Source organism: Malaclemys terrapin, chromosome 7, assembly GCF_027887155.1.
Source record: "Malaclemys terrapin pileata isolate rMalTer1 chromosome 7, rMalTer1.hap1, whole genome shotgun sequence".
NCBI lineage: Eukaryota > Metazoa > Chordata > Testudines > Emydidae > Malaclemys > Malaclemys terrapin.
In genome coordinates, this window is record NC_071511.1 from 4,832,302 (window position 1) to 4,845,722 (window position 13,421).

General features: G+C 53.6%; 1 protein-coding gene across 9 annotated transcripts in view; it reads right to left on the reverse strand.

The window, feature by feature from the left end:
* Positions 1-2,754, reverse strand: part of CADPS (calcium dependent secretion activator) — a 357,481-nt gene extending 354,727 nt beyond the window's left edge. For 7 of the 9 annotated variants that reach the window (XM_054035476.1, XM_054035471.1, XM_054035475.1 and 4 more), the window contains exon 1: positions 2,190-2,753. In XM_054035476.1, the coding sequence (XP_053891451.1) occupies positions 2,190-2,570 (381 nt within the window). In that variant the 5' untranslated portion in view covers positions 2,571-2,753. Of the gene's footprint in view, positions 1-2,189 lie in introns of all 9 variants that reach the window. The other 2 variants (XM_054035472.1, XM_054035467.1) reach the window with 1 other exon arrangement.
* Between the last annotated feature and the right edge of the window lie 10,667 nt (positions 2,755-13,421).

Below are 13,421 nucleotides of genomic sequence, written 5' to 3' on the forward strand. Positions count from 1 at the left end.
AACAGGGTGGCAAAACTAAATATATGTCCACAGCCTACTAGAAGAGTTGCAATAAAAAAAAAACCATAATATAAAAATCTAGCTATATCATCATCACCGTATTTCACTCAACCAACAAAGCATGGGGCCATTCAATGTTGCATCAACATCAGATTGCTATCTATATTGCCTTCAGATGATTTGTGATACAGATATTCATTTCTACCTCCTCATGCACCAATGACTAATAGAAGCTTTGTGGTGTGACCGGACTGAATGAATGTTGTTTACTCAATATGTCCTGAAATCTTGCTGGTTTATACTGATGCTTTGTAAATGCAAAACAGAATCAGGTCCAAAACTACAGTGCCAATAAACTTAATTAAATAACAGGGGGGGGAAAAAAGCAGGGAGACATTCCAGATAGTCATGTCCCATTATCTCTCTACTCAGACTGCTTCAGGAAGAAAGTCAGCTGCATTTGACTGAAATGCGTTCTGTGCCTGTGGGAATTAACTGCCCTCCAAAACCCAAATTGCTGTATTGGTCTGTAATCTGACAGACGGAGAACTAGCAGATAAATCCACCATAACTGTAAGAGTCAATAACACTTCTTTTAATTCACTGCAGTATTGTACCTCCTGATTTAGACTCCACATGAGGTGTTCTTTCCTATTCTTTTGTCTGGAAGTGCTATATACTGCTGTATTGTAGTGACGCATTCACAAAGGTATAGTTAATGTTGTGTCAGCACTTCCATTGTAAAACTCTATTTTCATATATTCTTCAGTTGGTAATTAGTAACATATTTGTAACTTGTCCATGAACATTTACTACAGGCTGAAACTTAGAATATAAGTTTCTAGTTTGATTCTGAAGTGCTTTACAACAGAGAAGTAAAGAGCGAGAGCATGTGTGTGTATATATAAAAATACGACAGTGCAAACACATACGCTTATGTTAATTTTTTTGAACATACATGTAACTCAAACACCACTTTGAATTAGGTAAAATATAAATTTAACAAGCACATATTTAACAGTACAGTCAAATCTCCTGTATTTTTTAGGGTGTGTGGGGGGGAAAACAAAAATCTTTAAATGGCCAAGATTCCAAACTTTACAATCTGGACACTGCATAAACAGAATATCTAATCTTCAGATGCATCTTTGCAAAGATTCGTATGTATCTGAATGTACATTGGAGTGCAATGCATCTGAAGAAAACATCTTTATTAGGAGTGGATAAATTAAACCTGTGTTTAAAAAACATAAGTTTATACTCCCCCAACAACTTGACCGGCCACAGGGTAAATATTTCCTTTGCAATGTAACATACGTATATACGCAACCAATGCATTTCAATTGCTCTTAAATTTATCAGAACTGTTGTGGGCCTTAATGTTATTTAAATACAGGCATTTTTATGCATTTGATCATTTCCATCAGGGCTATGGCCAGTGACGTTTTTCAAAACCCAACTCCGCAGGTGCAATAATTGGTCAAGGAATTATGCAAAAATCATCAGCGGTGCAGTTTTTAATGACTGTTTTGAAAAGAAAACAAGTGAGCCGAATTTGATGCGGAGCATGGTTTGTTATTGTTAGGCATCAAAGCTGCACCGAGATGGCTGGGACTCCTCCAGCAGGGACACAAAAGCTTTGATGCAATAATTGGAGCTCACAGCGGTACAAGCACTGTAAGCAACTGGGGCAAAGTAACCCTTGCTTAGATCTCTCTTAGATCAATGGTTGGACTGCTTCCCTGAGATGGGCCCAGCTGAATCCCCTTGGAAAAGGAAGGCTAGGGAGAAAGACAGAGGGGTGAAAGGGAATGGGATCATTGCCTGGGTCCCTCTCTCTCATTATTATTAGCAATATTATGACTGTGTTTAAAAAGCTGAAGGGGCCCTGGCCATATCTGCGGTTACATATGGCAAAGGGAAAAGGCAGACAGATGGGGACAGGGGCCATCTGACTGGAAGCAGGGCTGGTCCGTTTCCAATGTCACCACCACTGGGGCAGCAGGGGCAGGTGCAGCGAGGAGGGAGCGAAGATGGGCTCTTGGTACCCAAGCCTCCCTTACTTTCCCGGTCTCCATTCCTATATGCTGCCCCTTTCCCACCCTCCCTCTCTGCCTTGGCCTGGCTGCTGCATGCCCTGGGCGCGCTGGGGTTGCCTCCGGAGCAGGGGAAGCAGGGTGAGCCCGTACCTTCTGCTGCCGGCGGGCCATGTCGGTGGGCTGCTTGGCGTTGAAGGGGTAGGCGATGCAGCGCATCACGAAGACGTAGAGCTGCAGCCGCCGCTTCCTCTCCTCCTCCTCCTTCTGCAGCCGCTCGAGCTCTTCCTTCTCCTTCTCGCTCACCACCGACGGGCTGGGGCTGGAAGGCCGGACGCTGCCGCCGCCCGCCCCGCCGCCGCCGCCGCCGCCGGCCCGGCCGCCGGGCTGCAGCCCGGCCCCCGGCCCGGAGCTCTCGCTGGTGCGGCTGGGCGAGAGGCGAGCCCCGGCGGGGGCCGGGGCCAGCACCTCCTTGCTGCTCTCCTCCTCCACCAGCTCCTCCGACTCCTCCTCGCTGGACGACGGGTCCAACATGCCGGCCGGCGGCGGGGCGAGCGACTGGGCGGCGGGGGCTCAGGGAGCGGCCGGGGGCATGGAGCGCCCGGGGCTCGCACGCGCCGCTGCCGGGTTCGGGGCTCGCACGCGCCGCTGCCGGGTTCGGGGCTCGCACGCGCCGCTCCCCGCTTGCAGAGCCGGGGGGAGGAGGGGGGGTTTGCAGTGCAATGCAGTGCAGCCCCCTGGCCCTGCGAGCCCGGAGCGCGCCGGCCGGGGCTCAGCGGCAGGACGATGCCCGGCTGCTGCCAGCTGTCACCGCAGCGAAGAGCGAAAGCAGCATCTTCCCCGGCGGGGCGGGGCGGGGAGGGGAGGGGAGGGGGGGGGCGCTGACGTAGCTCGCGCCGGGTTAACCCTGCCCTGCCCGGCGCGGCTCAGCCGCTGCCGCCGCGCGCTGGCCCGGGCGCTGACCGTGGTGCTGGCGCGGCGCTGGGACGCAGGGGGCGGGGCAGCCACCGCCGCGCGCTCCCTCCACCCGCTTCCCCGGCCCCTCCCGCGCATGCCCAGCTCGCTTCCCCGCGCGCCCGCCCCTTCCCCCTGTGCACGTGCCCGTGAGCCGAGGGGAGCTGCTGCCCACGGCCCCGTGCCCTCCGCGTGCCCCGATCCGGGGGGGGGAGCAGGGCGTGCCCGGGGGGAGGCGCAGATGGGGTGGGGCTGGAGGGGCAGATGGGGGTTGGCAGAGGAGGGGGTAGATAGGGGCTGTAGGGGCAGATAGGAGTTGGCAGAGGAGGGGGGGTAGATAGGGGCTGGAGGGGCAGATGGGGGTTGGCAGAGGAGGGGGCGGATAGGGGCTGGAGGGGCAGATGGGGGTTGGCAGAGGAGGGGGCGGATAGGGGCTGTAGGGGCAGATAGGAGTTGGCAGAGGAGGGGGGGTAGATAGGGGCTGGAGGGGCAGATGGGGGTTGGCAGAGGAGGGGGCGGATAGGGGCTGGAGGGGCAGATGGGGGTTGGCAGAGGAGGGGGGGCGGATAGGGGCTGGAGGGGCAGATGGGGGTTGGCAGAGGAGGGGGCGGATAGGGGCTGGAGGGGCAGATGGGGGTTGGCAGAGGAGGGGGCGGATAGGGGCTGGAGGGGCAGATGGGGATTGGCAGAGGAGGGGGGGTAGATAGGGGCTGGAGGGGCAGATGGGGTTGCAGGAGATGGCACAGAAGGGGGTTGGCAGAGGAGGGAGGGGCGGATAGCGGGCTGGAGGGGTAGCTGGGTGTTGCAGGGAGATGGAGGAGCAGATAGGGGTTGGCAGAGGAGGGAGGGGTGGATGGGGGCTGGAGGGGCAGAGGGGGGTTGCAGGGAGATGGAGGGGTAGATGGGGGGTGGCAGAGGAGGGGGGCGGATCGGGGCTGTAGGGGCAGATAGGAGTTGGCAGAGGACGGGGGCGGATAGGGGCTGGAGGGGCAGATGGGGTTGCAGGAGATGGCACAGAAGGGGGTTGGCAGAGGAGGGAGGGGCGGATAGCGGGCTGGAGGGGTAGCTGGGTGTTGCAGGGAGATGGAGGAGCAGATAGGGGTTGGCAGAGGAGGGAGGGGTGGATGGGGGCTGGAGGGGCAGAGGGGGGTTGCAGGGAGATGGAGGGGCAGATGGGGGGGTGGCAGAGGAGGGGGGCGGATCGGGGCTGTAGGGGCAGATAGGAGTTGGCAGAGGAGGGGGGCGGATAGGGGCTGGAGGGGCAGATGGGGGTTGCAGGATGATGGGGGCGCAGATAGGGACTGGAGGGGCAGATGGGGATTGTAGGGAGATGGAGGGCCAGATAGGGGTTGGCAGAGGAGGGAGGGGCAGATAGGAGCTGGAGGGGCAGATGGGAGTTGGCAGAGGAGGGGGGCGGATAGGGGCTGGAGGGGCAGATGGGGGTTGGCAGAGGAGGGGGGCGGATAGGAGCTGGAGGGGCAGATGGGGGTTGGCAGAGGAGGGGGTAGATAGGGGCTGTAGGGGCAGATAGGAGTTGGCAGAGGAGGGGGGGTAGATAGGGGCTGGAGGGGCAGATGGGGGTTGGCAGAGGAGGGGGGGCGGATAGGGGCTGGAGGGGCAGATGGGGGTTGGCAGAGGAGGGGGCGGATAGGGGCTGGAGGGGCAGATGGGGGTTGGCAGAGGAGGGGGGCGGATAGGAGCTGGAGGGGCAGATGGGGGTTGGCAGAGGAGGGGGTAGATAGGGGCTGTAGGGGCAGATAGGAGTTGGCAGAGGAGGGGGGGTAGATAGGGGCTGGAGGGGCAGATGGGGGTTGGCAGAGGAGGGGGGGCGGATAGGGGCTGGAGGGGCAGATGGGGGTTGGCAGAGGAGGGGGCGGATAGGGGCTGGAGGGGCAGATGGGGGTTGGCAGAGGAGGGGGCGGATAGGGGCTGGAGGGGCAGATGGGGATTGGCAGAGGAGGGGGGGTAGATAGGGGCTGGAGGGGCAGATGGGGTTGCAGGAGATGGCACAGAAGGGGGTTGGCAGAGGAGGGAGGGGCGGATAGCGGGCTGGAGGGGTAGCTGGGTGTTGCAGGGAGATGGAGGAGCAGATAGGGGTTGGCAGAGGAGGGAGGGGTGGATGGGGGCTGGAGGGGCAGAGGGGGGTTGCAGGGAGATGGAGGGGTAGATGGGGGGTGGCAGAGGAGGGGGGCGGATCGGGGCTGTAGGGGCAGATAGGAGTTGGCAGAGGACGGGGGCGGATAGGGGCTGGAGGGGCAGATGGGGTTGCAGGAGATGGCACAGAAGGGGGTTGGCAGAGGAGGGAGGGGCGGATAGCGGGCTGGAGGGGTAGCTGGGTGTTGCAGGGAGATGGAGGAGCAGATAGGGGTTGGCAGAGGAGGGAGGGGTGGATGGGGGCTGGAGGGGCAGAGGGGGGTTGCAGGGAGATGGAGGGGCAGATGGGGGGGTGGCAGAGGAGGGGGGCGGATCGGGGCTGTAGGGGCAGATAGGAGTTGGCAGAGGAGGGGGGCGGATAGGGGCTGGAGGGGCAGATGGGGGTTGCAGGATGATGGGGGCGCAGATAGGGACTGGAGGGGCAGATGGGGATTGTAGGGAGATGGAGGGCCAGATAGGGGTTGGCAGAGGAGGGAGGGGCAGATAGGAGCTGGAGGGGCAGATGGGAGTTGGCAGAGGAGGGGGGCGGATAGGGGCTGGAGGGGCAGATGGGGGTTGGCAGAGGAGGGGGGGCGGATAGGGGCTGGAGGGGCAGATGGGGGTTGGCAGAGGAGGGGGCGGATAGGGGCTGGAGGGGCAGATGGGGGTTGGCAGAGGAGGGGGCGGATAGGGGCTGGAGGGGCAGATGGGGATTGGCAGAGGAGTGGGGGCAGATAGGGGCTGGAGGGGCAGATGGGGTTGCAGGAGATGGCACAGAAGGGGGTTGGCAGAGGAGGGAGGGGCGGATAGCGGGCTGGAGGGGTAGCTGGGTGTTGCAGGGAGACGGAGGAGCAGATAGGGGCTGGAGGGGCAGATGGGGATTGTAGGGAGATGGAGGGCCAGATAGGGGTTGGCAGAGGAGGGAGGGGCAGATAGGAGCTGGAGGGGCAGATGGGTGTTGGCAGAGGAGGGGGGCGGATAGGGGCAGATGGGGGTTGGCAGAGGAGGGGGCGGATAGGGGCTGGAGGGGCAGATGGGGGTTGGCAGAGGAGGGGGGGCAGATAGGGGCTGGAGGGGCAGATGGGGTTGCAGGAGATGGCACAGAAGGGGGTTGGCAGAGGAGGGAGGGGCGGATAGCGGGCTGGAGGGGTAGCTGGGTGTTGCAGGGAGATGGAGGGGCAGATGGGGGGTTGGCAGAGGAGGGAGGGGCAGATAGGCAGCTGGAGGGGCAGAAGGGGAGTTGCAGGGAGATGGATGGAGGCGCAGATTAGGGGGTTGCAGGGGCAGATAGGGAGGATGGAGGGACAGATAGGGGGCCTGGGAGGATGGAGGGGTAGATTGGGGTTCTGCATGGGCCATTAGGGGCAAATCTGGAGAGTGGGAAGGAGCAGCGGATGGAGGAGGTGGAGGAGCAGCGTTGGGAGACCGGGAGAATAGAGGTGCAGAGCAGGAGTGCGGATATGGAGCAGTAAATCTGGGGAGCAGATGAAGAGAAATGTGCAGGCCGAACAGGCTTTGCATTCCTGGTGCAATGTAGTTACTTTGCCCTGCCTCCTAAACCGGCCCTAAAACCAGCTTGGGTGGCCAGGGAGGGTCACTCAGCAGCCTGATGGCTAGTGACAGGGCTGCAGGTAGCCAAGCTTTCACTTCCTTCCAGAGCCTCCTAACCCCACCCCATCACCTTCTATTGCAGCTTGGCCAGATCTCCCAAGTGAAAAACTACTGGTGGGTGGGGGTGGAGGGGTGTCCTGGGGAAGGGTGTTTTGCGGGGGGACTTGGGAAGTGGATAGGAAAGAGGGATTCCTCTGTTTCCTCTTCCACCACCCTCCTCCATTCAAGGTGAAAAACAGACACATCACAGTAAAAGACGGTAGAGGAAGCAGCATTTCTGCTCTGAGACTTTATTGGTCTCTCCCAGTTCCAGCCTCTTCTCTCTCCCACTCCAATCTGGTTCTTAACCATCTCTCTCTACACACACACTCTCTCTCTCTCTCTCCATCCATCCATCCATCTACACACAATCACCCACTCATTTCTCTCATGCACTCAATTCAACCAACCCAACCCAGCCTAAATCAACTCATCTCCCTCCAGCCCAATCCCCAAACCTCCTCCCACTTGGGTTGTCACCTATCCCCACTTCATCTAGACAGGCCCCATGTTCAAGGAAATATCCTGTGCCCTCCCGCTCATTCTGAGTAAAGAAGGTCAGTTGGGGAGCCTCTTTCATTCCGGGAGGGGCGGGGTGGAAGCAGATGGGGGGTGCAAATGGGTTTGCAACTCCCACATCACAAACTCACCACCATACTTTGCACTCTCTGGCAAACTCAGCTGTGAGGCCAAGAACTTCCTGAGCTGGGAAGACTGAGCTTCCCTTTCAACCCCTCCCCGTATCAGTGTTGAGACATGCTGGGGGCAGGGCAGTGCATGGGGGCAGCTTGCACGGCTGTTTCTATGTAGATAAACAGCAGGCTTCCTTCACCGTAGCCTTTCACCACCACTAAATCCATGAATAACAGTTGTAAAATCAGAAGTTTCTGGTTATATGCTTGTCAACCACAAAGATGCAAATTAGCTAATTTAAGTAGCATGTTTACACAACAACAAATGTCCCTAATGATTTGGTGTTTTCTAAGGTGGAAATTTCTACATCCTATCCTTCCTCCAATGCTCAACACTCCTTCCTTTCCCACGACCTCACCAGGCCCAGAATATCCCACTTCCTACCCAATTCTCAGAACCACTCCCCCAACTCTGAAACCTCTTTTTCTCCCGCCAGCCAGTCTTCCATATGGCTCAGGACCTCTCCTGATCCCACTCAAAACCCTTCCATCTCCCCAACCCAGCTCAGAAACCACCCTGCCTACTGATGGACCAGGAGGTAACAGGTATGAACTATACTTGAAGGCAGCAGAGAGCCCCGTACTTTGCTCTGGATTAGTCCTTCTTCATTTGTATAACAACTTGAATACCAACAATAAAGGTCAACATCCAAATTTGTCCTCCACTCTATAGCTTGCAGTGACATGGAATGTACCAAGGCTGTCCCCCTGGAGAAGGAGCTTAGAGTGCCACAGTTCACTAGGTGTGCCATAGTTTGGATATCTTCTCCACAATCACCTGTCTCTCATAACAATAACAATTAATGGAAGAGGAAGCTTTCACTCACAACCCTCTCTTATACACATTGCTGTGCCCAAGCACAAGACTTGTCCTGCAACTGGATGTGCTGGAGTGACTGCTTGCTGCTACGGGGCTCTAGACAGGCTCAGGGCTCCTTGCTAGTGGAGTCGATTACGGGATCGGGACCTAATGTTTCATTCAGAGCAATAGAGAACAACTTAAATTGATGACATTTGCAGGTGAGCAGTTCACACAAGAAATCCCTGCACCATTCTCTTCTCTCACTCAAAGCCAGCCCGTAGAACATGAGTACAGAGCTGGTGGTTAAAGCCAGGGAAATAATGAGACCTTGGGGTAGATTAATTGCAGGCAAAGTTTCAGCCAACTGAAATAATTCACTGTGATTCCAGTTATTTTTCCTTGGCTGTATTGGACTCCTAGATTTTAAGGCTGGAAGGGAGCATTACGACCAACTAATCTGATTTTCTTAAATTGCATTAAATGCAATGTTCTGAGACTTCACCTCCAATTTCAGCATAATGTTGTACATGTTGTTACACCCTGTGATGTGGTGGTAAATGAGGTGCACTATATAACTGGGTTGTATATGCAAGTTTACAATTAGCACGCCACTTTCTGTCATCACCCCTGAAGTAGGATGATTGCAATTTCAACCATCTTCGAAATGTCACATAAGAAAGCTCAGTTAAGGATACTTTTGTGTCGAACTGATCCGAGCAGGTCTTCATGACCCCAAGGTACAATTATCAGCAGTCTCTCTCCCACTTCACCTGCCTCAGCATGCCCATAGGAACTGCAATGGGTGGAAATGCTTTCAGATAAAAGACTGCTGTAGACAATGGTTTGATGCAGCATTAGTTATTATGATCAGGATAGGAACAGCTAGTCGGCGTGAAAACAGCAGGCACTGGCTGACTGAGATTCCACATTAGATGTCTCAGTGTATTGATTTTCACAATTAAGCCACAGTCTAGTCTCATTATATGTCATTTCAAGATGCATCTCTATCTTCATAAATGTGCTGGGATTAGGATGAAGAGACAGGGTGAAGGTAGGCGGTGATGCAAATCAAGGGCCTTGTGCCATCAGTGGAGCTGCATATGGAGCAAGGGGTTGGTCGGCGAGCTAGATTTGGACTTCAAGCACAGCCCTGATCAAGGGATAATGCGTAAGTTGCTCCAACCCAAGAGCAGCCTCAGGAGGTGACTCACAGCAAGACCTCCAGAGGCACAGTTCCTGCCTTGCTTCATCTTTGTTCTAGCGCGGGGGTGGGAGGTAGAGTCATTTGCTGAAGTCTGATGCCATCAACAAATGACAGCATATCCTGCATCAACTCAGCTGCACCAGCCTGTAAGTGGGGTTGGAGCCAAAGCTCTTCCTACTCTCCATCTCTCTGAACCCACCTGCTCTGCAGAGGGAGGAAGTCGGTGCATGCCTCGAGTCAAAACCCAGGTAGCCCATTCAGGGGCACACAGAGATTCTTACTCTCCAGTGCAGGCATGTAGTCCAAGTCATTCTTTAGCCTTGCTGTGAATGAGGGTGGCACAGCCAGGCCCCGAGGGACTCCGTTGCTATATTTTTCCTCTTTAGATCATTAACTGGCAACTCACTGACAGCCAATCTAGTGTGTCCCACTATTGCACATTCTGTAATTTCAATAAATATTGTAAGCTGTACTTAAACACCAGCGACTTGACATTGCTGCAAGTAAAGCTGTTAACAACCATATGGCTCCTCCTAACCATCTAATGCTTTCATCTGGGAACGCCTCCGAAATTTGCCCTTGTTGGCCAGTTCCTCAAGTCCTGCTGCCAGCCCAAGTAGCTTCAAGACAGTTAATCCAACTCCGAGGCTGTTGTAGCCACTGTGACTGTAATATGCTCTCTGAAAGGAGTGGGGGATAGGAAGGGGCCATCCATCCACATTCCAACAGCTGGCACCTTACTGCTCTCTGTCCTGGCCTGCCACTGCTCTGTCTACCTCTACTCTCTGCATACTGACCACAGAGATTTGCTGTAGAGAGGACAGATAGTCCAGTGGTCAGAGCACTAGCTTAGTGCCCTCCTCTATCACAGACTTCCGTTTTGCTCTGGAGCAAGTCACTTAGCCTCTCTATGCCACGGTTCCCCATCTGCAAAAGGGGGATGATAGCCGGGCCCTGTCTCACAGGAGATAAATCTGTTGATCAGATTCTACAGTAATGGGGGGGGGGGGTCTTATAAGTACCACAGAAAGAAGGAGCAAAGCTCAGTTAATGCAGGTGATGTGCCCCGTGCTTAATTTGTAATGAAAGATGGGCCAGAGCGTATGCAATTTTTTTACATTCATAACTGATGCAGCAAGCCCACAGGTACCGGGACTATGAGTTACCACGCCTAGAGGTGCACAAGCCATGGCACAAATTAAGTACTGGATGTGCTTCCTCCAATGCAACCCCTTCAAACTCTGCCTTCCCCTTGCATAGTGTAACAGGGGGCCTGCATATGGCTGATGCACGGTTTGTATTTTGAAAACTGTTCATGTGCAAACACAACTCAGCCATGTTTGCTGTAACTAGGTCAGATGAGATGGTCACAGACTATACGGCAAAATACACATGAGGGTGAACCACAGCGCTCAGGGTGTGCCCACCTATATAGCAAAGATGCAAACTTTGGGTGAACACTTCATGAAGGCTGGTCCCCCCTCCCCAAATTTAAAGCCATACATTGAATGTTTAGGGCATTTCTTCAAGAGTGCCCCATACCCTTCAGAACTTGGCGAGATACAGATCTAGGCATGTGTGTATCTAGCTATAGAGGGAGGGAATATGTGATGGTGTGGGGTGTTATAAGGGTTTGATCAGGATGATGTATTATTAGCTAGGTGAGTAACCCTCTTACCCTTTATCCTTCCCCCCCCACACACACCTCCTTCCTTCCCGTGTCTTCTCTCACTTCATTTTCCTTTCCATTTAGCTTATTCTCCTCCTAACTCAGGGCCGGCTCCAGGCACCAGCCGAGCAAGCTTGTGCTTGGGGCGGCAGATTCCAAGGGTCGGCATTCCAGCCACCCTTTTTTTTTTCTTTTTCTTTTTGGTTTGCCACTCTGGCCGCCCTGTAGGGGGTGGCGGCGCGGAGGAGGGGAGCGCCCTGCAGCAAACTCGGCAGGGCAGCCCACGTCCTTCCCTCCCAGCCGACCGGAGCGGCGCAGAGCCCTCCCGGCAGGCGGCGCAGCAGTTGGGGCCGCGTGGCGAGCGCCCCGTTGAAGCCCTGGCCACCCCCCTTCTCTCTCCCCCCCCCCCGCTCCCTTCCCCTCCCCCTGCTAGACCGGGCGCGCACTCCACTGCACGTCTGCAGCACAGGGAGTCCCCCTGCACCCTGGCTCCAGCCACCCTGCAGGGTCTTTTTCGTTGTTGTTTTGCCGCTCCGGCCACCCTGCATGTTTGTTTGTTTTTTTTTCCTTCTGCTTTGCTGCTCCGGCTGCCCCGCGGGGTTTTTTTTTTCTTCCTGCTTTGCTGCTCCGGCCACCACTCAGGTGTTTTGTGTGTGTGTGTGCTTTGCTGCTCCGGCCGCCCCGCAGGTGTTGTTTTTTTTTTGCTTCACCGCTCCGGCCCTCCCGCAGTTTTTTAATTTTTTAATTTTTATTTTTTTGCTTGGGGCGGCAAAAAACCCAGAGCCAGCCCTGTCCTAACTAAACCCACTCCGCAAAAACTCATGCAACTAACATGATGTCTACCACCATCACATTGTTCACTCTGCTTGTGTGTTCTACCCCTTCCCCAAAACTGTATCTGTCTGATCTATTCAGACTGTAAGCTCTATAGGGTATGGGCAGTCTACTACTCTGTGTTTGTACCGTGCCTAGCACAATGGGGTGCCGACTTTGGCTGGTTGTTAGGCAATACCGTAATAAACATGATTACAACTACTGATAATTCCAAATGAATGTCAATCAAATCCTTTCTATTTGCCCCCCACCATCATGGAGTTAGTATCTGTTACTTACTTTACAGAAAACTATTTTAGAAATGTTTCTAGAGAATTTCCGTTTTTCAAATTGGTGTTATTTTTCACATCCTCCACCTACAAAACCTCATTGCCACAAGGTCCGTTGTCCAGGACTTGGAAGGAGAGAAAAAATAAAATGAATAACATTTAGAAACATTTAAAAGTCACTGAAAGTAGCTTTTCTATGCATAGTAATATCACCGTGTATAATCTGCCAGGTGTGGAATCTCCAGGGCTGGATAAAAGTGCTGTTTGTCCCATTAGAAAGCAGAGAGCTTTCTTTTTTCTATGGCATAAGACTCCTGAATCATGATGGATCATGAGATAGACCTGTTCCAGCACTGAATCTTGCCCATTAGCCACTGGGGCAGTGTACATTTTAACGGGCAATGGGAAAAGATGGAAAGTTTGTTCTGGTCATTTTTATTTGAATAGCAACTGTTTGAAACTGCTCAGTGGTTGGACTGTTGAAAGTTGTCCTAGCAGAGACCGATTAGTGGGTAGAATACAGATGAGATGGTCAAAAGTGCATGAGAGATTTAACTTATCCTGTGGATAGTGCCACCATCTATGCACTATATCTGTCTATAGCTATGGCTTGAGTTATTACCCGGAGGGATTTCTTGTAATTAATTGATGCAAAACAGAAACACAACATGGTGAAGAAGTTTGTACTTCTCTAGGAGTCTTCAGAATTATATTTATCCTTTAGCGGATGCAACTTTGCTGACCATATTTGAATATGGAGATGCTTGAAGGAGATTGATCAGGCATCCAAGGAAGGATTAAAGCAGGTTCATTTTGAAGAACATTAGGTCCAGAAAAACAAAAATAACTCCACTTCCAAGCACAGGGACTGGTTTTCCTTTCATTAGCTTTCACAGTCTAGTTTTCCTCATTGTATTGTTATTATGTCTAGACCTAAAGTTACTAAATTACTGCTCTTTCATGAATGAAAAAGAGCAAAGCCCACTCACCGAGGTTGCTCAAACAATAACTGTTGATCCATAGCATTGTGGTAACCCAGTTTGTCAGATTTAATGTAAATTGCATAACAGGGGATCTTGAATCTGGTTGGAGCTACTGCCCTTTTGAGTATATTCAGTTCTAAGCAGAAAGGTTTCAGAAATTTGACCCTATATATTTGTTCCTAGCATCACAAACCA